Genomic DNA, 25,581 nt, shown 5'->3' on the forward strand with positions numbered 1-25,581 from the left:
CAGAGCTCATGTTTGTGAAAAATCTATATTTGGAGTAAATTTTTCCAAGTGACAATATCTATGAGCTGTAGAAAATTGTACATAACAGCCATAAAGAACAGTTTCCCAACTCTGTCAGAGTGGAACAGGAAGAAAGAGAGATTGATATTTAAGTGTTAAATAAATAATGAACTAATGCTGTCACTTCACCCTCCCCACCTGTTTCTGCTTTTCATTTATTTTGATGACAAGGTGTTGGTTCCCCTCTTTTGGTACAAATTCCAGACAGCATCTGTTATTTCAGGAATGGGTTTGAAATTCAGTTATTTTAAAGCTTCCATTAAATTTCCAATTATCAGAAACCCTTTTGAATCATCAAGGAGCAGATACTTTACATGGAGTTTTCACCCTTACAGTTTGTAACATTGTTCTTGTTGAGCAGACGTAACACAGTAACTGCCATTTATATAATGACATCTTCACTTGTGGTTGTACCTGTACGATCTTGATTTGAGTGAAATGGAAAAGGAAATACAGTTGGCTGATATATGCTGTATATTTTTATATGCCCAAGATAAGGTAGAGCATGTTACGTTATGATGTCCATCAAACCATCTGCCAATCCATATGTTACCAACTTTTTTCTACCAATCTTTGTGGATAGTTTACACTCAGAGTAAGAAAAAAAACGATTGATTTTGCGGTCAAAAGGCCAAAGATTATGGTCAGTGTGACTATGGCAAGAAAAATGGTTTAAGACAATTGATTTGGAGTAAAATGGTTATTGATCAAGGTCACTTTGACTGGAAAAAGAAAACTGGTTTCCACACAGTAATGTTAATTCTACATCTCAGACCTGAACCAAACTTTGTGGTCAGCATGCACTTGGAATAAGTAATAAGCCTGATTTGGGAGTCTTACGGTCAAAGGTCAAGGTCGATGTAACTGAAACACCAAAAGAAGAAATGTTTTTCATAAAAACTTTAGTTAAATATCATGTACCTTGACAAAAGATTGTTTAGGAAATGCACTTGGGATATGATATGGGGTTTTCGATTCTGGAGGTAAAACATCAAAGATCTAGGTCATTGTGTCTGCAAGAAAAATTAGTTTGCATAATAACTTATGTTCCAGATTAAGTCCCTTTTGTAAATGGATTCAGAGCTGGGTGTGTGTGGATTTTATGCATTTGCTATTTCATTCAGGCATTCTTTGAAAAGGGCAATATTTTAAAGCTATTGTTCTTTCTGAATTCAGTACTCATTAATGGAAACCCAACTTAAGTAAATGTATTTCATTTCATTCCAAAAGAGTTTATATGAAAGCCAAATGAGCAAAAATGAAAGGGAATGTTGGATAAAAGTTACAAATGAATTCACTTTTAAGGCCATAAATGAAAAATGTTCAGACGTTACATAAAATGCAAGCATGAACAGAAAGCAATCAGAATGGAAATGGAATGAAAATGAAATGCAGATTTGGTAAAATTATCCATTTCATGGTCTGGGCTTAAAAAGACAAAAGCACATACTGAAATCATATTTGCATCTGGGCAATCTTGACCCTAATGTTCCTAACCAAGAGGCTCAAACTTCCAGGTGCTAGTCAAAATGGAAGCATGGGGTATGCCTTTTATACCAAAAACAGAATTCTAGTTCAAATATATTCATCTTTTTGGTTCAGTTTGAGGTTATTAATCTTACAAATTTAAGATTGCTTCTTGTAGAATGACTTCTTTAGTTCTTAGCGTTCAGCAATTAGATAATGTGCACAAAATACTTAGAGAATTCATTACAAATGATTCTTATTACTCACAGAATTCATTAACTGAAACAGAATTCATTAACTGTAGTTCAGACAAAATGTTTTAACTAGCCTTTACACTCTTGTATCACAGTCAGAAATATTCTTTCCTTAGTATTAAAAGAATATCTGACATTTTATATGCAATACCATTGTTTGCCAAAATGATAGGGCGATCACTTCATAGTATGGACCAAATCAAAGAATTCAGGGGAGACCACTGATCTGAGCACATGCTGCATAAAAGATTAAACTGAGGATCACAGTTGTGCGAATTGAATGAATTTTAGAGAAAGAATTAAATTTTGTGTATCACTGGCCATGAACAGAATCGGAGATATAAGGTGGGTAATGGCATATAAGGATAAGAATAAACATTAACATAAAATACCAAAGGTCATTATCTTTTTTTCCCAAACTTAAATGCAAAGTACAGTAATGCATTGTTACTATGCTTGTCAGGCCCCAGCCTGCAAGAAATACTTAGTCAATACAGCCAGTGTCAAATTCAGTTAAAATGTACAAGCATACAGAGATAATTAAAATCCAGTTACTAGATGTTCACACAGTTCTGGGCTGATATCGCATTTGAACTATATTGTTTGAACCCCTGATGAATAGATATTAACTGCCAATCAATGGTTTGAATAATTATGACTGTCTGGTATTGATTGTTTGCACCATTTCAGCATCTTTGATGAAGGAGATTTGGTTCTGTTTATGAACCTGTAGTGAATGGATTAGTGGTTATTTACTTAGTTAGGGTTGGTGGGGTTTGCAGGTTTTCTGGTCTCGTCAATAGAATTTGGAAGCAGTTTATTATTTGATTCTAAAATAATTATCCAACATTGCTTTAGATGTGTTCTGGATTATTAGTTCCTCTGGCTATAAGGACAGATGAGATTCTATTAAGGTTCTTTGTCTGTCATGCATCTTCTGTTTAACATTTGCTATTTACATCAACTTCCCAAATACCACACAACAGAATTTGACCAGATTTGATAGAAAGCATCCTGATATGAATCTCCTTAAGATTTAAATTGTGGCCACCTGTACTAAAAATAGAAAATGTTTTAAACAACTTCTTTTCAAGAACTGCTAAACAGAATCTGAACAAATTTAACAGCATCTAAGAATGATGTTTAAAAATTTAAATTTAAATTTGTTCAAATGGCATTGTCATTTATGGCTACTATTAGTGAAAATAAAAATAGAAATGATAGAACTTTATTTTAAAAAGTGCTCAGCAAAATTTGACTATGTTTGAAAGAAAGCATCCAGGCATAAACCTTTTAAAATTGGTTCAAATGATGTTGGTCTGCCATCAAAATGACCACTTACTAAAGATAAAATAAGTTTTAAATGCTTGACCAAATTTTACTGAAAGCATCTTGGCATGGATGGTTTTCAGGTTTATGCAAATGATGCTGATCTACCTTCAAAATATGACTGTCATTTATAAAAAATAGAAGAATACTGTATTTGCCAGTTTCTTATTTAAGCAAGGGATGTAACCTATATGAAGATTAAAGAGAATCTTAGGTTTTGGAATTATGCTGCATTCTCCTCAAATTTAAATCTAGCAAGTACAATAATACCTCGTACATTCGCGTTTCTGGATTCGCGAATTCACAGATTCGCAAAATTTTCATTGGTACTCTCTACATACATGTTTTCTTTATTTTATTGAATTGTACCTTCATTATATGACTTCTGTGACATATGAAGTTTACCTAGTTTACCTTCCTGACAATGACAAAGAAAATGTCAGTCATTAAGTTTACAGTCCCATTCGTTACTTGGTTTTACCTTACTGTGAGTGCAAAAGAAAACAGCAGCCAATGAATTAGTATAGGGGTAATATTAGTATACCGTACTGTAAATGCGCTAGTGTGGCAAATATCCATTAGGCGATACTGTACTCTATTTTTACGTCAACCATTTATTTCTCTTTTTAAGGGTAATGTATTAAGCTAACTTTTAAATGAAATTAAAGTGCTTTGGGAGCATGATTTGGGTCATATTTAGGGTTTAAACCCTAGAAATAAGCATTTATTAGCATATTTAGTGACTCGTACCAAACATTCGCAATTCCTCCTGATCCGCGACTGGTTCTGGAACCTAACCTCGCGAATGTTCGAGGTATTACTGTAAGTCACTTTTCCCTGTAATTCAGATCACTTTATCAGCATTCATTAGAAAAACAATGGTAATTCTAATAGCTGTATCACTTACCCTGTCATATAACCATGCTCTATGGCATACCTATTAGCTGTATCACTTACCCTGTCATATAACCATGCTCTATGGCATACCTATTAGCTGTATCACTTACCCTGTCATATAACCATGCTCTATGGCATACCTAATAGCTGTATCACTTACCCTGTCATATAACCATGCTCTGTGGCATACCAGTTAGCTGTATCACTTACCCTGTCATATAACCATGCTCTATGGCATACCTATTTGCTGTATCACTTACCCTTCATATAACCATGCTCTATGGCATACCTATTTGCTGTATCACTTACCCTGTCATATAACCATGCTCTATGGCATACCTAATAGCTGTATCACTTACCCTGTCATATAACCATGCTCTATGGCATACCTATTAGCAGTATCACTTACCCTGTCATATAACCATGCTCTATGGCATACCTATTAGCTGTATCACTTACCCTGTCATATAACCATGCTCTGTGGCATTTTTAATCAGCAAAGTTCCACATTTGCACATTTCCATCTTTGATAATAAACTTTACTTGGGTAATAATTTGTATTCTTGTATAGAATCAAAGCATGTGTTTGTTAATTAATATACTAATATGAAGCTCACACTACCCAAGACTTTCTATTTTCTTACAGCATGGTGACAGATTCCCCTGTAAAATCACCACCAGCTGATTTACCTCTGCCAATGCCAATGCCACCTATATTGATATCCCCTATGCGACCCCACCGGACCACAGCTGTTGTCAGTTCTCCCTCTCCACGGGAGGTTTCAGAGAGTGAATTAAAGGTTCTTCAGGACTGCCTTCATCGGTGGCGGACAGAAGTAGAAAATGATGTTAGAGGTAATTACAGAAGAGTTTTACATGCATGATTGTTTTTACCACCTTTATCAAGCATTATGAAATTAAGAGTGGCCATATTTTATTTTAATGCAGTACAAAAGCAGCCCAAGTGATTAACAATTAAGTAAAACTATCCTCCCCTCCCCCAATCAGTATTTTATGTTCACTAATGCAAAATGTCCTTTCACATCCTCTAGCTGTTAGGAGTAGATTCAGTGAAATCGGAACCTCATATAATAACCAGATGACCCTGCATATAATCTGTTTGAGAGATGGAGACAATGTTGCAGCAACTGTTATTGCACTCTATTGTGCCATTTTGAGCCAATTACTGGATAAAGCCTTCATTTTTAACTCATGCTCTATTATTTGAACTTCGTAGAAACTTCAAAATATCTAATTTCATTTCATTTAGATTTCCTTTCTACACAGCAAGCCTTACAAAACCTTAAATTTGGCAACCCTTTCTGATATCTTACAGTTGCTAATAAAATCTGGAAATTCTGTACTTTATGTTAATAGGTATTAAGGGTAATAAAACACAGATAAATCAGCCAACATTAACTCTTTTAAGGGTCCATAGAGTGACTTTAAATATTATTTATCAACATGTTTGGGTACTTGGTAAAATATGTGGTACATAAGACCCAGCATTGGAGAGTTGCATCCTTCATATAGAACAAATTGCACAGATAAGGTTGCACTGTGTCACTTACCTATACATCACACATAACTGCTTCTGTCATTCCTCCCATATGGAGAATTTTGACCAGACTGCATGCCTCGTTATCCACCGCCCATAGGACACATTTTTGTTAAGTGTATTGGCATCCACTCTGTTACACTGAGCTTTTTAAGAAATTTTTGATGATATATCACTTGAGAAAATCTTGGATGTTTGAAATGGAACCACTTTATATAGCAAACTTTAACCCAATATTTGAAGGATTTTATATATTTACTTTTATCCTTTTTTTTTTTTTATCTTCTCAGACTGCATGTTTGTGTTTAATTGGAATAGTTTTTAGCAAGCTTTATCTTCACATTTTTGGAACGTTGAATCAGCAGTATATAGTAATTGTGCCAGTTTAAAGTTAATTCCTCCACATATCTTCAAACCTGTAAAAAGGAGTCTGCCGGCAAACATTTTGTGAATATGTATCTACATACATATGTTGTATATACATTTTGCTGTATTTTAATACCTCTGTCTATTATTAAGAGAAGGAATATTTGATTGATTGGTTGAGTATATCTGGCCATGAGTCCAGTGCCTTAGCCACAAGATCACCATAGTTTCCTTGGTTTGGAATTCTAATGGTTTCCAAGTGAAATCTATAGGGACTAGGCCCCAGGAAGTTATGGACAGATCCGGAAATTCATGCCTACTGCATAGATCAGTGCCCTTGTTAAGTGAGTGGGTCATCACGCTACGTGTCTGCAGCATGATGCCCCAGTGCTAGACATCACTATAAACTGCCACACAGCAGACATTGTAGCGATATGACTGAAAAACTTTTAAAGCTATGTTAAAAATCCCAAACACACACACGCATTTCCTTGTCAAGTGAGCAACTATGTGCTCTAAGCTTTTCTTTCCCATGACAGTTTCAGTACATGTATGAAGTTTTGTATTCAGAAGCGGGCATATGCCAACTACCCAGGTCACAGTCCGGTCTGTATGTGGAAAGATGGGCAATTTTTATTGACAGTTATTTGGGCCATGTGGCCAAGCTATAGACAGACATATCAATAATTCTTAGAAAGGAAAGTTGGCCATGTTTAATTGGCGTTATTATATTAATGGACTGTCGTGTTAATTGCAGAATTACAGGAGAATATTGGATCACTGGAAGATGCCATCAGTAAAATGTACAGTGATGAAAACATGAAAAAGGTATAATTCTTATAATGGTGCAGTTCTAACAATTTGAAGTTAAGTAAGAAACTTTTATGTGTTATTAATTGATGTCAGTAAAATCTTTTACGGGTAACCACATGTTGGGTTATTAATGCAGATATTTTCTTCTTAATTGGCTTTGCTGACATTATTTTAAATTGTATTAGAGACTAACTACTATCACTTTGGATTACATTACATTTTCTGAGTCTGACATTACATCCTTGTTTTTTCAATGAATTCTGAATATTATATCTGACTTATGAAAAGGTCATTTTACATTTTTAATAAATAGTTTATCTTTATCAAATTTCTTGCAATTTTTACCTTTTTTTGTATTTCTATACCTGATGTTTTACAAAGCACTATATAGTCAAGAATGTGTTGACATGCTATTAAATCTTGTACATATGTAACAGGGATCCTAAAATTCTAACGGCTCTTTCAAGATGTTTTTTTCTCAAAATATTAAACATAGTGGCCACATATTTGTGAAATCTGATTTGTCAGAAGCATAAAAATTATAGCAAAACAATGTAGATGTTTTATACTTAATTAGGAAATATCCTGGAAAATGTGTTCTTATTGGTTCTGGATGTTTTCTGTTGCTTCAGATTTATTTTTATCCTTAAATACTTCACTCATTTTCTCTTTAGACTATTTATTATAAAAATAGATTTTATTCTTCAGAAAACTATCCTGTGCCAATCATCTGACAACAAGCAATCTTACTACCTTGAAAATACTCAACTCTGAATTAACATGCATATGTGGTCAGGTTCAGCGGTTAAGTTTTATTTGCTGAGGTCTTCAGATAAGAGTTGGGTTATGATAATAACAGTTGTTGTTAGTATCATATTTCTTTTATAATTTGTTGTAAAGCTGTTACAAGTGTAGACACTGCCACATAGTGTAGTTAAAAAGCATAAGTTATGAAGACTTTGGTGGTGTCTATAGTACTGACTGCGAGCAATAATTCAATGGTATATTTTTTGATTAGTTCAGGAGATAAACTATCACATCTTTTTTGCCTTGTTCTGTGTGGTATAGAATGTTTAAACAATTGGTAAAACATAATTACCACATAATTGCATGGGATCATTATGGGTATCTTATGTCAAATGTCTGCATGGCAGGTTAGCAGATGGTCATTTCATCTCAGTTGTTGGTCATGTCCAGCATATGTATATGATTTCGGATGCATGCATACATATTTTCAGCGTTGGTGATTGGCATTTTAATCTTTGCACCCAGAATTTTCTTGACTTTGTACAAATGGAGCAGACCACTTTGCCTAAAATTAGGTTCTGCATGTTTAAAAACTGAATTTCAAAATAGATTTTATCACACTACTTAATATCATTGTTTAATATGTATATCATTTAAGAAACCAAAAACTTGAAAATGTTTTTGTCTACTTTAAAAGAAACAAGTCCTTTAATATGTTGCCTCCATTAGCAGTATGCAGGAGTTCTTGGGAGACTGCTGTCAAAAGTGACCACTCCCAACAAAGGGTCATCTCATACTGCACCATAGTCATACATATAGTCACCTAGTAAAGATGCCACCCCTCTTGGTTCCCATGTGGCCAAATGTTTGCCCCATCTGCTTAAGCATATGCATGACACAGGTGTGGATCACTGATTCTGCCAGTGGCAGTAGTGACTGCATAGGCGTCAACAATCTTTAAGGCTTTCAGTTTACTCATAGATTTCATATTGGGTAAGGATATGATACTTGGAATGTAGAGTTAGGAAGCTCTTGTATATCCATGCACAAGGACCCTCCGTCTGACTCCTGTGCATGGTTAAAGTCAGTTGAAAATGAAAACCTGTCCTAATATCAGTAATACATTACCTGTTGCTGTTGCCTTGCTTACCTTTCCAGTACAGAAATTACCCTCATCCATATAAGTCAAATTCCATCCTGCTATTAGATGGAAAGTTCTAGAGGTCCAGAACTAAAAAGAACACACAGTCTGTACCACACAAACACAAGAGCAGAAAATTTGCCTTTCTTGGTCAAAATTGTGTTCATAGCATTTGATTACACATTCTGTATTGTATAGTGTGTTTAAACCCTCAGACCATATTTAATGATAGTATTGCTTTTGGGTACAGTTTTTAGGCATTCCTTGTTCCATTTTGTCAGCAGTGCCCTTTTATTTTACCCTTTCCTTTCAGCGATATGGTAGGTCATGACTGCTCCAATTTATATCATTCAGTTTTTCTGAATGTGTCTGGGCTTCTAGGGTAGGTAATCATGTTCTAATTCATATCCAGAATTTGTGTGACCTCCATTTGTTGTGTAAATCTTTTGAAAACTATTTGATTTGTTGGTACAGTGGTTAATATATCTGTGACTGTTAGACCTTCTAAATGGGGAGTGTGGCCCAGGTGAGTGGTCTAAGGCATTTGCCAGTAGCATTCCATAGGTCAGAGGTTCTTTCATGGTTTCCCCAAGGTTCTTGCTCCACCAGTTATACAGTTATACAGGCCACCATGTATAGCCATCATGTGTTGAAAAATGGTGTTGAAACCCCAAAACCGAAAACCACTTTTAGGTGGTCTCACACCATCATTATCATCAATAGTTTCAGCTCAAGAGCTAAAATTAGTCCTAAAGGTCTCCCTTGAGATAGCCTTCCTTAGAAAAAATTCCTGGTGTAAAGCAAAATGGAATGAAAGTAAACACAGACCAGACTAAAGTACAGTTGATTACTATCCATTAAAACTAGGTTGCTAGGTTGTTTTGCAGGCTCCTTTATTCTTCTCAAGTTGTGCAGAAAAAACCTTGCTAGAAGTGGTTGCCAAGACCTTTTGGCATAACCTTATCGATGTCCACTCTGCTGTCGGTGGAGCTACTCCAAAGGGATATCTCCTTGTACACTTCTAAAGTCTTACTGGGTCACAATAAGAACCTGTTTTTGGGCTCCTCTCTCAGAGACAGAGACTCTTTTCAAAGTTCCCTTTCCCTTTTTCATATACCAGGACCTTAGGGACCCAAAATATAGCTTCCACACATTCACTCCTGTGCTGTCGAAACCAGACTGGTGTGTTCTTTCCAACCACCACTTGAGGCCCTCAGCAAAATTCTTAAAGGGATACAGGCAAAGTACAGGAAGAAACCCCAATTTAAGATTCCTTTTCCACTGTCTCAAGCTAGATAAGGTCACCAGAAAGCTCCAGAAAAGGATTTTACAGCCCCTCTCTGTTCATAAGACGTTGGTCTTCCTCTCCTGCCATGCATCACTCTGCCAAGAGTTCCCATGGGTGCTTGGTTAGTCCGCTTTTCAGAGGTCTTGTCAAACATAACTGATGATTGGTGGTTCCTATCTATGATAATACAGGAAGGATACTGGCTTCAGTTCATGAACAGCCTCTTTTGGCAAGGACACCAATGCTTTTCCACAGAAGGGTACATTATTAGAGAGGGTGTTAAATGACCAGTCTCCAGGCTTCAGCACTCTAGATTGCCCTGGTTACCAAAAACATGTATAAAGTTTCCTGTGATTATCGATCTTTACACTTTAAAAAAGTTTCTTCAGGAGAAATCATTCAAGATGGAAGCTACAGCTTTAGTTTTGTACACAAAATGCAGAGTGAGTGGGTTCTTTCATAGACCTTTAGGATGCATACATTCACATCCCAATTTATCCACCTCATAGGAGGTAGCTCCATTTTTTGCCTTGACTGGCAGGTTTATCAGTTTTGTGTTCTGCTCTTCGGCACTCAGAGCCATCACCAGAGTAATTGGGAATAGTTGCTACCCGCCTGAGGTCACTGGCAACCTCTATTCTCCATTATTTTGGATTCTTTTTGATCCACATTCAACTCTTTAAAACTCTCGGGCTTGATCTGTCCCACTGGTGGTCCATTGTGACCTGTTTAGGATTCGTACCAAATCTAGAAAAATTGTTAATAGTTCTCTGGATTTTGTATTAGTGGGGGTGAATTTCCTCACCAGAAGGCATGTAGTCTGTGTCCCTCTGGACAAAATAGATGCATTCTGCACCCTTGTAGTGGCACTGCAAGTCAAAGCTTTGTTCTGGTTCAGTGATATCTATCTCTACTGGTGACCCTGACCTCCACTGCAGACTTGGTTTCCCAAGAGTACTGCACTTGCACATCCTCCAGTTTCTCATTCAGGTGAACTGAAAACCACACAAGGATCCCCAGACAGCTCATATTTCTCTGGGATCAGAATTTCACCACCACTTGAGTTGGTAGACCAATCAAGACTTGCTACTGACCCGAGTCCCAACGCATACATCGGAACTCCCCTCTTATCTGTTCATGGACATGTCAGATTCAGGGTTGGGCACTCACTTAGACCCGAAGATACATGTTCTTCAGAGTTCATGATCACTGGAAGAAACTGTCTAACACATAAACAGTTTGGAAGTGAAGGTGATATTTTTAGCCTTTCAGAGGTACATTAACCAAGTTATCAGTGGTTGTATGATGGTCACCTCTGACATGTCCATGTCCCTACTTTCTCTTGGAGGTTTAGAACCACCTTTGCTGGGAAACCTTGGAAGGGATTATCCTCGGAGTTTATAATATTTCTGGCAAGAAGATTATTCTTGCAGACCCAGAAGAACAAGGTAGTCCTCTAGGAATGGTCCCTTTTCAGACTGTTTGGGAAATCCTTGATCCACATGTTCATGAACAGGCCTGACAACAAGACATTCGCCAGTCTTAAGTGGGATAGTCTGTTCAGTTACACCTTCAAATAGGATGATTCCACCAATGTTCCACAAAATTGAGATCTCAACTGCTCAGCTTATTTTGATTGCCCCTTTGTAGCTGCACTGATCATGGTTCAATGACCTGCTGCTAAACCAGCCTCAGACACTGCCTTTGAAGAAGGACCTCCTGTCACAGCATAGGGGCTGTCTTCTGTACATCAGCTAATCAACTCTCCACCTTCAGACTTAGGCTCTTCTCAAGTGATTTTTCTAGCATGAAAATTTTCTGAGCAAGATTACCAGTTGCATCACTCAGGTCAGGAGACTGACAATGTCCAAAGTCTATAATGCAAAATGGAGAATCTTTTGCAATTGATGCAGTAGGAAACCTGTTAATCCTATCCGTTTATCTTTGAGCACAGCAGCTGACCTTTTTTCGCTGTTCTGTCGAAGAGATTTCTCAGTTTTTGTTATTAAGGACTATAATGCAGCCCTTTCCAACATGCTTGATTTCTCTTTTGGCCAAGCCATTGGTTTAGATGTTTATATTTGCGTTCTTATTAGGTATTTTGAGCTGCATAGACCAGTGTCATGATCACTAATAAGCAGAAGGAATCTCATGTGCATGTTGTGGTCTTTATCAACACACACACACACACACCCACACACACACAGTGGTAAACTACTGGGTATAGCTTTTTAAAGAATCTTACTGTTAAAACCTTTCCTGCTTTCCTTAGCATCATTGAGACAAAGGAGCAAACTTAATGCAAAAATTAAAAGGTTGTTTATGGTTTAATAGCAAGCATGAGTGTGTTTCTCTCTATTGTTAACTAGGTCTTTTTTGGAAATAAACCAGCTCCTTTGGTAGCTCCACTCTAGAGATGCCCAGTATCAGTCATATCTTTGCAGTTGATTTAAGTTCTGTTTGGCTTATTCAGAAGTGAAGACGTTGGATATGAAGAATCTTTTCCTTCCTCTTATGTGCTTTACTGATATTTCAGCATATGTCTAGGTGGATTGTCCTTTTGATCAGGAGAGTTTATCAGTCCTTTGATGAGTGGGACCTTCCATGACATTTCAGTACATCTGCTGGTTGGTTGTCCTTGTGATCAAAAGGGTTTATCAGTCCCTTATAGCGAGAGAGCTTTCATTCATGAAGATTAAAGCCCACAAGGTTATGCTCTTGCTACCTCATTGGCCTATCTAATTCATTTGGCATTGGAGTATGTTATGAAAACCTTGTTTGGTGATCACAAACTACGTTCTTCTATGGGGCCTGGAGTGGCCGAGTGGTCTAAAGCGCTCTCCGTTACAGATCATGGTCATCTCACCTCTGTCTGCGCTGGTTCGAGTCTCGGATTCAACCAATTTGGGTATGTGAGAACGCTTGCCAGTAGCTTCTTGTGGGTCCGTGGTTCTTTCTGGGGTTTTCCTGGGTTCTTCCTCCACCATTAATACTGGCCGCCATGTATAGCCTATCGTGTGCTGAAAAAATGGCAATAAACCCCACAACAACAACAATGTTCTTCTACCTGGCATATTTTTGTATAGGGCCAGTAGTTGTGGCACAAGCTGATACCAACTTACAGTAGTGGACATTCATACTGTAAGGATAAGTATATCCTTTCTTACCAGTTCTTTAGGTCATCAGCCTCCCACCACACTTGCAAATTATGCAATGCATAGTTTGGGATGGGGGAGGGTGGATAAAGCTAAATTTTTTCATGTAATATTTATCTATCATTATAGCCATATTTCCTCTTCTCACTCCAGTTTGACATCCCACAAGCAGTCTGTGTCCCAATAAACAGGATGACTATGCATGGGCTTGTGATACGGAATACAGACTGGGTCTGTTTTCTTAATAGTTCTGGACTTTAGAAACTTTCCATTTAATGGGGGCTGGAATTTTTTTATGGTTGAAGGTAAGCAACATAATAACAACAGATAAGTATTACCTCATTGAAATTAATCCCCCACCCCACCCCTGAATACATATTGAGCATACAAGACATAAAATACTTCGGAATTTCTTGCCATCATCTGAGAGGGACCACTGTAATTGATTTTGTCCATGTTTGCTTACAGTTTCCATACCACCTGCATGCTGTGTTAGTACATGAGGGCCAGGCTGCATCTGGTCACTACTGGGCATACATATATGACACTACACGAAACAAGTGGCTTAAATTTAATGATATCACAGTTAGTGAGGCATTGTGGGAAGAATTAGAAAAGGAGAGTGTTGGCGGGTATCACAATGCTAGTGCATATTGCCTGATGTATGTGGACAAGAAGAGACTTTCTACAATGGGTAAGTTACAAAGAGTGTAAACAATACATATAAGATCAGATTGAACATGTTATGTTTGTTGCTGAAGATTTGTGTTATTGAATATAGTCCAGGCACCTGTTTGTAATACAATACAGGCACAAATAGCAATTTGTCTGGTCACTTATGGGTTACTTGTTGTATTAGACTTCTTCCCAAAAGGAATAACTGCTGGTGGGAAATGAATCTGTCAGCGTCAAACACTTTGCAACACAGTGTAGTTCAGGCCTGACTACAACAGCTACACCTTATACAGTGTAGCGCAATGTAAATTAATAGATCAGTGTAATAAATTGTGCCTTCATTTAATGTGGCTCTCTTCTTCAATTAAATGTTACTAGGGATAAAATACTTCTTGACCAGTCAAGTATAAGTAGTTTATATGAGCACATGTTGTATAATGTTTGCTGTCCATTCATGCAGTTTTATAGCGACTGGTGTCTTAAGACAAATCTCTTTCAGTATTTGCTTCAGTAATTAGGTGTTAGAATAGTTCATGCAGTGAGCTTTTATGCAGGCACTCTCTGAAATATAAATTTTATTATTTTTTTTAGGGACTCCATTATGAATGTGTCATGTGAATAGCACAGTAGCAATAGGTCATGTGAATAGTACATTACATCTCACTTTAAACAATGATAATAGCACAGTACATCTGGTTATAGGCTGTGAATAGTACAGTACATTTAGCTGTAAGTTACTTGAATAGCACAGTACATCTGGTTATAGGCTGTGAATAGTACAGTACATTTAGCTGTAAGTTACTTGAATAGCACAGTACATCTGGTTATAGGCTGTGAATAGTACAGTACATTTAGCTGTAAGTTACTTAAATAGCACAGTACATTGGGTATAGACCATATGGATAGGAGCCCCAGGTGGCTGAATGATCACTGCCGTCTCACCTGTCTGCATGGATTCAGTTCTCAGCTCAGCCGATATGGGTATGTGAGACAGCTTGCAGGTAGCTTACATTGGGTTGGTGGTTCTTTCCCAGGTTTTCCCAGTTCTTCCTCCTCAAATATACTGGCCACCATGTTTAGCCTATCATGTGCTGAAAAATGGTGTTAAATCCACAAAACCAAAATGTGAGTAGCACAGTACATCTGGCTATAGACCATGTGGATAGCACAGTAGCCACATGGATAGCAAAGTATATCTGGCTATAGGCCATGTGGATAGCACAGTACATTCTGCTCTAGGCCATGTGGATAGCACAGTAGCCATGTGCAAAGCAAAATACATCTAGCTATAAGCCATGTGGATAGCACAGTAGCCATGTGCAAAGCAAAATGCATCTGGCTATAGGCCATGTGGATAGCAAAGTACATCTGGCTATAGGCCATGTGGATAGCACAGTAGCCATGTGTATAGAAAAATGCATCTGGCTATAGGCCATGTGGATAACACGGTTCATCTGGCTATAGGCCATGTGGATAGCACAGTAGCCATGTGTATAGCAAAGTACATCTGGTTGTAGGCCATGTGGATAGCACAGTACATCTGGCTATAGGCCATGTGGATAGCACAGTACATCTTGCTGTAGGCCATGTGGATAGCACAGTATCCATGTGTATAGCAAAGTATATCTGGCTATAGGCCATGTGGATAGCACAGTACATCTGGCTATAGGCCATGTGGATAGCACAGTGCATCTGGCTGTAGGCCATGTGGATAGCACAGTAGCCATGTGTATAGCAAAGTACATCTGGCTATAGGCCATATGGATAGCACAGTACATCTGGCTATAGGCCATGTGGATAGCACAGTACATCTGGCTGTAGGCCATGTGGATAGCACAGTATATCTGAACCATTTCGGTTTGAGGAATTTCAGTCCTTCAAAAGCCTTTAGCAAGCTTTCTGCTTTTCTATTACTAAGATTAGTTAGTTAATAAGAGACGCTTTCTATATTTAGCTCTAATGGCCTTATTTATGTCTTTGCAAGGCCAGTCAAATTCCGTTTAGGGACATAACTCAAAGTCTAATCCTAAGTGGAATGATTAGACCTGGATTGGTTACCTCCCTTCTTTTGGTTCAGCTGGTACTCATAAAATCCAGAATAATTTAAATAATAAATGCTGATCAAAGTTAAGTGCTTAAATATTTTTTTAAAGAAAATCACAGTTTGGAGATAAAGAGAAGAAACATTCACAAATCAGGTTGCAGATATTTAGAGGACTATTAGAAGATTTTAATGATAACAATATTTGCAAATCAGATTTTAGATGTTTTGAGGAGGATTGGTATATTTTAATTATAAAAATGTTTGTAAATCAGATTGCAGATTTTTAGAGAGTAATTTGGTATTTTCTTATCACAATAGAAAACTTAACACAAGTATCAGATTTACAAAATGTATACAGTCAATGACTTGTACTGCAGAAGAAGAAGATGAAGAGATTGGACCTTCATCAGACCTTGACAACCTTCCAGATGACCTCAAAGAGGTTGTTACCCAGGACAATAAGCTTTTTGCAGATGAGATAGAAAAGTGGGATCAGGAGATGGCAAGGAAGACCGCTGGAGGAGGAGATGCTGATGTAACTGTGATAGTTGAACACAAACCACCTGCACCTGCTACAGCAACAGGTAAGACATATGGTTTCTTTTGTACTAAAGCTGACTACTGTATGCAGGAAAAGTGCATTGCATGGAACTGCAGATTTGGTGATAATGACAGTGATGACTTAATAGTAATTCAGAGACTTAAAACATATTGTTTTCTCCAATGTAAGATTCCTTGGAAAGTATGTGTATCTTTTTTATATCCTTTGTACAACTTTTTTTCAGCTGCATACAGCCCTTCACATACATTATTTGATCAGTTTATGGTAAGGGTTTTTACACATACTTGCAAATCCATTGCCCCAAGCAAAAATATGTTAACAACACTCTGGTTTGTTAAAGCCTTGTAAGTATTAAAATATTGTCTGATTACTGCGACAGAAGTCAGATGAGAGTGATCTGTCCTTGAATTACGGGAATGTGACAGATTCTGTCATTCATCAATCACTACTCCTACTCATGTCAAGCCAGCATGTTAGTTCAGAGCCTTTGCAAAAACTGGAATTTTATGTTCTTTCTCAAGTTTGATCAATCCAGGCAGATTTCATAACCCTGGAAGTTTGCTCAGTTTTCTTGCTGAATTTATCCCCATCCTCATCCTAGACATTTTGATTTCAGTTGTCATTTCTTTGTATGATAAGCGATATAGAAGAACGTTATTTCAGTTGTCATTTCTTTGTATGATAAGCGAGATAGAACGTTATTTCAGTTGTCATTTCTTTGTATGATAAGCGATATAGAACAACGTTATTTCTCAATTCTAATAGTTAATAGTTCTTACATGTCATCTTTCTTTAACCAAATTTCATCATAATTCAGGTAAATGATCATTTTATTGCCTTTATTAAGATCGTTTTATTTACTTTATTAGCTCTCATGTGCTTCACTGGAATCATATTACTGCCAACACCATTCCTATCACATTGTGATCAGATTAGTAATAGTGAGGGAACATATTTTGCTCTAAATATTAAAAAACAAGAATTTTAAAGACATAGCTAAACCTGAATTCGCCTTTTACCTGTGCTCATTTCAGGGGCGTCATGTACAAGCAATGCAGCAACACAAACCGTGCAAACTTTACACAGTAGCGGATCCGTTGGAGAAATTCACTCTCAGTTGTCTTTTAGCGAGAGTATCAAGGCACTCTCGGAGGTGTTGGACTCGGATCTCTACAAACAAAAGGGCCCTGAGGCTGGACTGAACAGGGTATGTTCTTAAAGCCAGTATCTTATTGAAGCTAGAGACAGAAGGCATCACACAACATTTTTTGCACATTTTTTGCTATCTTCCCCTTCCCACCTTTTGTTATCTACTGAAGATTATGACTAATATGATCACACTTCCTCAGTTTACTATTACATGGAGTTCAGGTTACAAAGATGACCTTGACCCATAACCCCTTCTTCCCAGGGGCAGCTTCAAGGATCAGAAACCTATTTCTATTCAGGCTCCTAAAATATCATACCAGATTTAATTTCTCTCCCTCAATCATTGCAGAAGGAGTCACAGTTACAAGAAAAATGGTGTCCTAATAGATGTATGTGCACACTAGCAGATAGACAGATTGAAATGACCTGCTGGTATCACAGTGTATCAACTAGAGTGTGGATATAAAGACTTGTAGTTATTTTTGACTACCTGTCAACAGTGCTAAAAAAAGCAGGATTGCCATATCCCCAGAACCATTTGACTCGTGTTCCTCTGAAGGCTACGTGTCTCAGGGGCCAGTCAGTGTTTTTAGATAATTAGAATTTTTTTCAGGGCAAGTGGATTTTATTTTACATGGGTCAAGCACTTTTTCAAATGTTTCTTTTTCATGACCTGTGTATGAGAAATATTTGTCTAGAGCACTGGTCATGTTAATTTTATCTCCAAATTCACATTTTACTGTTGTCCAGAATGGTAAAATTATTGTCGTGAATGGGAACCCCTTGGTTTGATTATTAGTACTTTCCCCGTCAAATTCAGATAAAAACATCAAGCCTGATATTCAAGAATTATTTTCAACAAGAATCTGCCAAATATGACTTTGGTGTTTTGAACTTCAGTTTCTTGTACAAATATTTTCAGAATGAAAGGCATCAATATAAACTCAAATACTGCCATCTCTATATTTGAACAACAGTTTCTAAGAACATATTTCCTCTATTATTCTTGGAAGCAGTTTGTTAATTGATAATTCCACTCCTTGGCCTCATTTGGTTATAAAATTCTGTACAAATTGCAAAAACATGCTAAATATAATCATTAATTTGGGGTGTTGACTAAACCCTAAATAGAGACTTCACATTTTTACCAAATTTTTTACCAGTATTGTATAATATTATGCATTCACTCATACCAAGCAAGAGCTGGTGAACTATAAGGGTTTCTCCCATGATTAAATGAGGGTACTTATCTCTCTCTCTCTCTCTCTCTCTCTCTCTCTCTCACACACACACATCATTCTTCATTACTAGTGGTTAGAGCATCTGCCACAGAAGGGGGAGGTTATTCGTTCAAATCCTGGCCAAGTCGTACCAAAGACTTACAAAAATGGTACTAACAGCTGTCTCGCTTGACGCTCAGCAGTAAGAGGTTAGTGTTAGGACTGGTCGGCCTGGTATCAGTATAATATGACTGGGTGGGACATCATGCTACGTGTCTGCGGCATGATACCCCAGTGCTAGACATCACTATAAACTGCCACACTGCAGACATCGTGGCAGTATGACTGAAAAATTGTTAAAGCTACATTAAAAATCCAAAATCACACACACACTCATTATTAGAATCTGTTAGATGTTTATCAGAATTATCCATATATTTCTTTTTAGCATAATTTTTCATGTTGTTTACTTTATTCCTGATTTGTTTGAATTTATTAGAATCGATTGGCCTACCATGATTGATTGCAGATTTGCATGCTCTACCCCTTTGTCTTATCATTTTCTTAATTAGAAGTCAAACCATGGTTTATTGGTTGGGCGATTTGTTACAGTTTTACGAGGAATACACAAAGTTGAGAATTCTAAGATCTACCCAGTTAGTTCCTGTAATCAGAGCATTTAAGTTCTTAAAGTCAGCTTTGTTGTAAATCCAGACACAGTGCATATAAGCCTCTTGCAGGCACATGTTAACATTGACTGCTATATTAGGTACATCATGGTCACTAAAGCAGTGTTAAAGATGATTTTCATGTCTACAGGTTATTGAAAATGAGTGGAAGAGAATCCAGTCCATAGAACTGCATCATTCATCAGTGGTCCATGACCCACGACTCCAGCACATTGTGGTGTACCTGTCTCATTGTGGTGTTTGCTCTGATAACACGATAATGAGAGTCATGATGGAACAGTTCATGCATATACAGGTACTCGACAAGGATGATAGGTGAGTATATGACAAAATGTAATAATAGTTAAACATTGATTGACTAAACTCATTAGCGAACATTAGTAGAGTTGGATAATTGTCAGATAAAATCAGAATATATATGTGACTGAAACTATGTTTCTGGTAAACTTGATTGTTATTATGTCTTTGTACAGAATTAGCTAAGGTTAAATCAAATTAAAATTTCAATGGGAACCATTTTTTTGAAAACTGAAAACTCATGTTCTTTAGGGGAAATGCTTGTTATTGTTTCTATCTGAGCTCTTTTCTTGTACAGTTTGTTTTCTTCAGCTGGAATGCTTGTCTCTGTTTGTTGGCTACATATATAAATAATCTATGGAGTACTCTTAAAACGAATGAAGTTGTTGGAATTAGTTTATAGTACATACATTCTTATCTCTTGTATGCTGATGCAGTTTTAATAGTGTCCTATGGTGATTGTCAGTGGGGTCTAAACACTGCACACATTGTTCTAAATAGAAAATAACTGTAAATGTTTTTCAGACAAAGGTCACAACTTTCAGGGCAGAAGGTCAAGTTTCACATAATCTAAATTGATTTTTTTATAAATCAACAGTTAGAATTATAAGTCATTTTAAATATTTAGGTATTGTACTGGCAGTAAATGGAACATTTACTTAGTGTTAAAGGCACACTTTTAGTTGAAGACATTTTTTTGTAAATATGCAAATGATATCGAATGCATTCTTGAACTTTCTGATGCACTGATAGCATCAATTTATCACACGCTTTGAAGTTTTGGAGTTGTCTCCATGAAACAGCAGTCAAGAGAGTAAATATAAAATTATGTAAATTGTTTTGGGTGTGAGCAAAAGCACACAAAATAACTTTATATTTGGTGAATTAAGATGTTTTCCCCTCCAGTTAGTGTATAAAGTAATTTCCTTTTCACTGAAAATATGTAATATGCTAGAGTGAAGATATACAAAGATCATTTATAATGGACTGATTGATTTATATACCCACATAAACTTAACTGGCATGGTCTTGTTAAACAATTATTTTATAAGTTTGGATTTGGATATTTTTGGAAGTCCCAGGGACAAGATTGTCGTCAGAATTTTACTTTATAGTTTGAACAAAACCTAAAGGATTGGAAATTTTTTGCAGCGTCTTCTACAGCTCGATAATTTCAGAATTTAAATGTACAAATTAAAGTACAAACTTCTCTTGTAAAAGTAAAAATGGAGAAATTTAGATATGCACTATCATGATTTTGAACCTCGCAAATAATCTGATTGAAATCAGCAAGATGGGTGATAGTTCTTGTACCTAATAATTGATGAATGACAGTGTCCTGTTTGTTGTAATATTGAGGATGAATTTCATTTTATTCTTGAATGTCCTTATAACTAGATCTTTCCATAAGCAAATGCTTACAGAATACCCCATGATGTGAACTGTTAGTACAATTGTAAGATTTTCAAAAACTAGGGAAGAAAGTCTGAAAATACTGATTTGATACAAACTTTTGTCTTGATACAAATGCATACCAAATTTCAACAAAATATTGCTGTTGATGTTCTGGAATTGTTAACTGGACAAGAAAGATGGGTGAACAGGTGACATTTATATTTAAATGGGGATAAGTCTTATAAAGCATGATCACGAACAACATTTTTAAAGGACATTGTGATTTGTCATTATACAATAGCATGTTTGATTTAATAAATAGGTCTCAAATGGTTTAGAAAATAAAAGTAAGCAAAGTGAGGAAGATAGGCAAGCTGACTCTATTATGAGGGGGTTGGTATTGGGACATTTTATCAAAACATTATTTTTTGTCAGACCAAGCTTGATGAAGTTAGTAAATTTTTCTTACATCAAAGAGAACACATAAATTGTATGAAATGTATCCATGCTTTGTGAAGGAAAAGGTTGCAATTTATTATTACATACAATTTAATCTTACATGCTTTATATGGTGATTAATGCAGCTGTTTGGTCTGAATTTCCGTATAAATGCACCCATTTTGAGCCTCTTGGATGTCTTTTTTTAATGTCAACACATCAGTATTTTAGATGCTATGAAACATACTTTTATAAATCTTTGTTTTGAATTTCATTCATGCAGTAAAGTTTAAAATTAGTTGAAAGTGTAATAGAGAAGGTGTATAATAAATACAATATCATATTCATGTTTTGTTCTGAATCATTGGAAACAACTCACTTGATATGGCTTATGCGTATGTCTCAACCTGACAGCCTCAGCCAATCCCTTTGCTATGTCAAAATCGGTCTTTCTGCCAACTCAGAACAAAACGCATGCAGTTTTTTATATATATTTCATTTTCATTGTGTTTTACAAATGTATCCCTGGAATGTTACATATTAATCCTGTATTACTGTCTTTTGTCACCATTTCATTCTGTAAAATGCACAAGGGTTGGTTGGCCTAAATGCACATCACCATTTCATTCTGTAAAATGTACAAGGGTTGGTTGGCCTATATGCACATCACCATTTCATTCTGTAAGATGCACAAGGGTTGGTTGGCCTATATGCACATCACCATTTCATTCTGTAAGATGCACAAGGGTTGGTTGGCCTATATGCACATCACCATTTCATTCTGTAAAATGCACAAGGGTTGGTTGGCCTATATGCACATCACCATTTCATTCTGTAAGATGCACAAGGGTTGGTTGGCAGATACATAAATCTGAATGTCCATTTTTTATGCTCCATCAAAAGAAGAATGAACGCTCATACACAAATTACACTACTATACTCTGAAAAGGTCTTTTTATTGCATTGTCGTAGGGCTGGGAGGCAGTTTGTGTTGGCTTTAAAAATTTCAGATTGATAGGTACTTGGATCTTTGCTACTGTGAAGGATATAGTTTGTGGCAGTTTGTTATTATTTGAGTCGAAATATCAAACAGAAAATAATTAGGTTAAAAAAAAACTGATAAATAGATGCAATAAATTACCATAATTTATTTTCAGAGTCAAGCAGTTTAGAGTAGTAGTCAAAGATCATATTACAGAAATACAGAGGAAATCCGGGGAGAAGGGTGATCAGGAATATCAGGTATTTTAAAAGATCTTACCTTTCATGCCATTAGGCATCATGTAAATGTTTTTATTCTTTTCATTATTCCTTCGGTATGTAATGGAGGGGGATGCAGCTGTTACTATGTCCATCTGTTGGTCTGGTCTGTCTGTTTCTGTCAGTAACATTTTAGTTTCTGGACTGTAACTCTCAAACCATTAAAGGGATTTTAACCTAACTTTGGTACATATATATCAGGCAAGTTGTGTAAGGTGCCATTCATACTAAAGGAATTTTTTGCAATGGAAACAAAATGTAACATAATTAGTATATAAACTGACAGTGTTGGATCATATGGTATAAGCAAATATTCAAACCCTTCAGTTTATCAGACACCTTATGTTCCAAATTTGTATTTATTTTCAAAAGTAGATAGTTTCCTGAAACCAGGCTTTTTCTTAAGCTGAAACAAAATAAGATTAGAACAAAAACTTGGGAAAAATTTATCCATATTCAGACACAGGTGATTGAATAGATGACTATCAGACCTCTTTGATTACCCAAATTATAGCCCCAGTTCCTAGACTCTCCCAGCTTCTTTCATTTTTCTGCAGGCTAAATGGACAGAGACCAGCAGGTAACCAAATCTAAAGATTTTTATTTCCGTGAGAGATCACCATATTCTTATCTAAACAGTTTCTAGTCAAATAAGTAGGCAAAGAGGGACAGAAATTTTTGGCTCTTAATACATACAGTATTGTGAATTGATACAGATAAAAGCATGTACATATGTATGCCCTCACTGAATGTCAAACAGACTTTCTTCCTATGTTCATAGGCAAGTATTGAGTGGGTTTCAAAACATCTACCCACAGGGAAGGGGGCCCAGTTGGCACAAACATGTATATCAGTTGTACATTCTCGGTTAGGTTTTTGCACTTAGCTTATTTTTTTCTATACCATATAATTCCTGTTATACCTGCAGTTATGAAACTTTGTGACATGATGCATCTTGATAAGTACTAAACTTTTGTCACAAATTTAGGCCACTGTGACCTATATTTCATGCTTCACTGACTTTGATTACATTTTGTAGTTTACGCTTATTATTCAATCCATCTTTATCATAGAAGCATCAAACTACTTGATTTTATGTATCTCTGTTAGTACCAGACCCTTACCACGAAGGAAGCTCATGGTTACCTACATTTAACATTTGATTGGCTTAGATTAGGATTTTGCATTTAGCTCGTGACCAAGTAGAGTTGTTTGTAATATATATATATATATATATATATATATATATATATATATATATATATCTTGTTATACCTACATTCATGAAGGTTGGCGAGGAGATGCATCTCAGTGAGTGCTACACTTTTATCATAAATGTAGGTCACTGACCTGTATTTCATGCTTCAATGACTTTGGCTACATTTTTCATTTTATGTCTTTCTCAAGCTCTGTTAATGTTAGAATCATCAAACTTGATGTGAGTATGCATCTCTGTTACTACCATGTCCTTACTACACAAGGATGTCACTGACCTACATTTCACAGTTTACTGACTTGGATTTAGTGCTACATTTCACTCATGACCTAATAGGTTTTAGTGACCTGTATATATGTACTATTATACCTAGAGTAATGAAAGTGATGAAATGCATCTTGATGAACACATCACTCATTTCACAAACATAGCTCATTGTGAACTATATTTTATTCTTTAATGACTTTGACTAAGTGTTTGAAGTTTATTTCTCAAGCTCAGTTCATGCTAGAACCATCAAACTAGATGATGCTATAAATCTCCATTAGTACCATAATCTTAACACAGAATAATGCCACCATGACCTACATTTTACATTTTACTGGCTTAGGCTCAGATATTTGTGTTTAGCTCATGACCAAATATTGTAACGTGTCAAGGGTCAAGGTCCGATAAAATGGAATGGTGAAATATAATATTTGCTAATTTTCAGAACAGACGTTTGATAAAGCATGTTGAAATGACAACAATGATTTCAGTGTTCGGTTGCATATGAAAATCAGCATAAATGTTCCATTTGTCCTAATTCACATAATCTCTAACTCAGATAATCCCAATTTCCAAACTAATCTTGCACAGAAAAATAAGTGGTAGTGATATTGTGCATCCAATCAAGGTTTGGAACCAGACCCGAGTTTGTATTTTATAGTCCAGTAGTAAATAAGTTAGAGGTACAGTCTGGAACTGGATGTTAATAGTGTGTTGCATTTGTTGGCTGAGACACAGTTTGTCGTTTTGAGCGACACAGTCCAGAACCGGATGTCAGTAGTGTGTTGATTGGACTGAATGTAACAATGTGTGTCGTTTTGTAGCAACAAAGTGTCTGGTTGTGTCGGGTATATTATCTTGACATCTAAATGACACAACCACTACAAAATGGATGGAAATTTGTGATTTCAAAATGATACATGAAATTAATAACGAAATTCAATAATGCCAATCGGAATACTAAATTTCCAATGGATAGCAGACGGCTGTATTGATGACGACACAGTGTCGTCAGCTAAATCCCTCTATGGGAACTTTTTTCTGATATAATGAGGAAATAAATGATTAAACAATTTCAGAGAAACGTTATAGTATGCATTATCAGTACTAAATTGAATGTGTCGGTAATCACTAGTCTACCTTGCTATTATGCTTGAAATTATCAGTTGATATGACTAGAGACTTTTGTTCTGTTTGCTTGGTCTTGAGACATTTACTGGAGTCCAGTAGAACCATAACTGCAAAAACGGTGGATCTCACCCCAATTTTTAGTTTTTGGGAACACACTTGAGAA

At 36.3% G+C, this 25,581-nt stretch overlaps 1 protein-coding gene across 2 annotated transcripts in view; it reads left to right on the plus strand.

Moving 5' to 3' along the window:
• Nucleotides 1–25,581, plus strand: part of LOC149794242 (ubiquitin carboxyl-terminal hydrolase 25-like) — a 97,324-nt gene that overhangs the window by 60,688 nt on the left and 11,055 nt on the right. For both annotated transcript variants that reach the window (XM_089968369.1, XM_089968370.1), the window contains 7 exons: nt 4,654–4,862; nt 6,689–6,759; nt 13,544–13,769; nt 16,172–16,378; nt 17,391–17,563; nt 19,545–19,729; nt 22,702–22,786. In XM_089968369.1, coding sequence (XP_089824495.1) covers nt 4,654–4,862; nt 6,689–6,759; nt 13,544–13,769; nt 16,172–16,378; nt 17,391–17,563; nt 19,545–19,729; nt 22,702–22,786 — 1,156 coding nt within the window. The remainder of the gene's footprint in view (nt 1–4,653; nt 4,863–6,688; nt 6,760–13,543; nt 13,770–16,171; nt 16,379–17,390; nt 17,564–19,544; nt 19,730–22,701; nt 22,787–25,581) is intronic.

Source organism: Sinohyriopsis cumingii, chromosome 8, assembly GCF_028554795.1.
Source record: "Sinohyriopsis cumingii isolate HCF-2022 chromosome 8, ASM2855479v2, whole genome shotgun sequence".
Lineage (NCBI taxonomy): Eukaryota > Metazoa > Mollusca > Bivalvia > Unionida > Unionidae > Sinohyriopsis > Sinohyriopsis cumingii.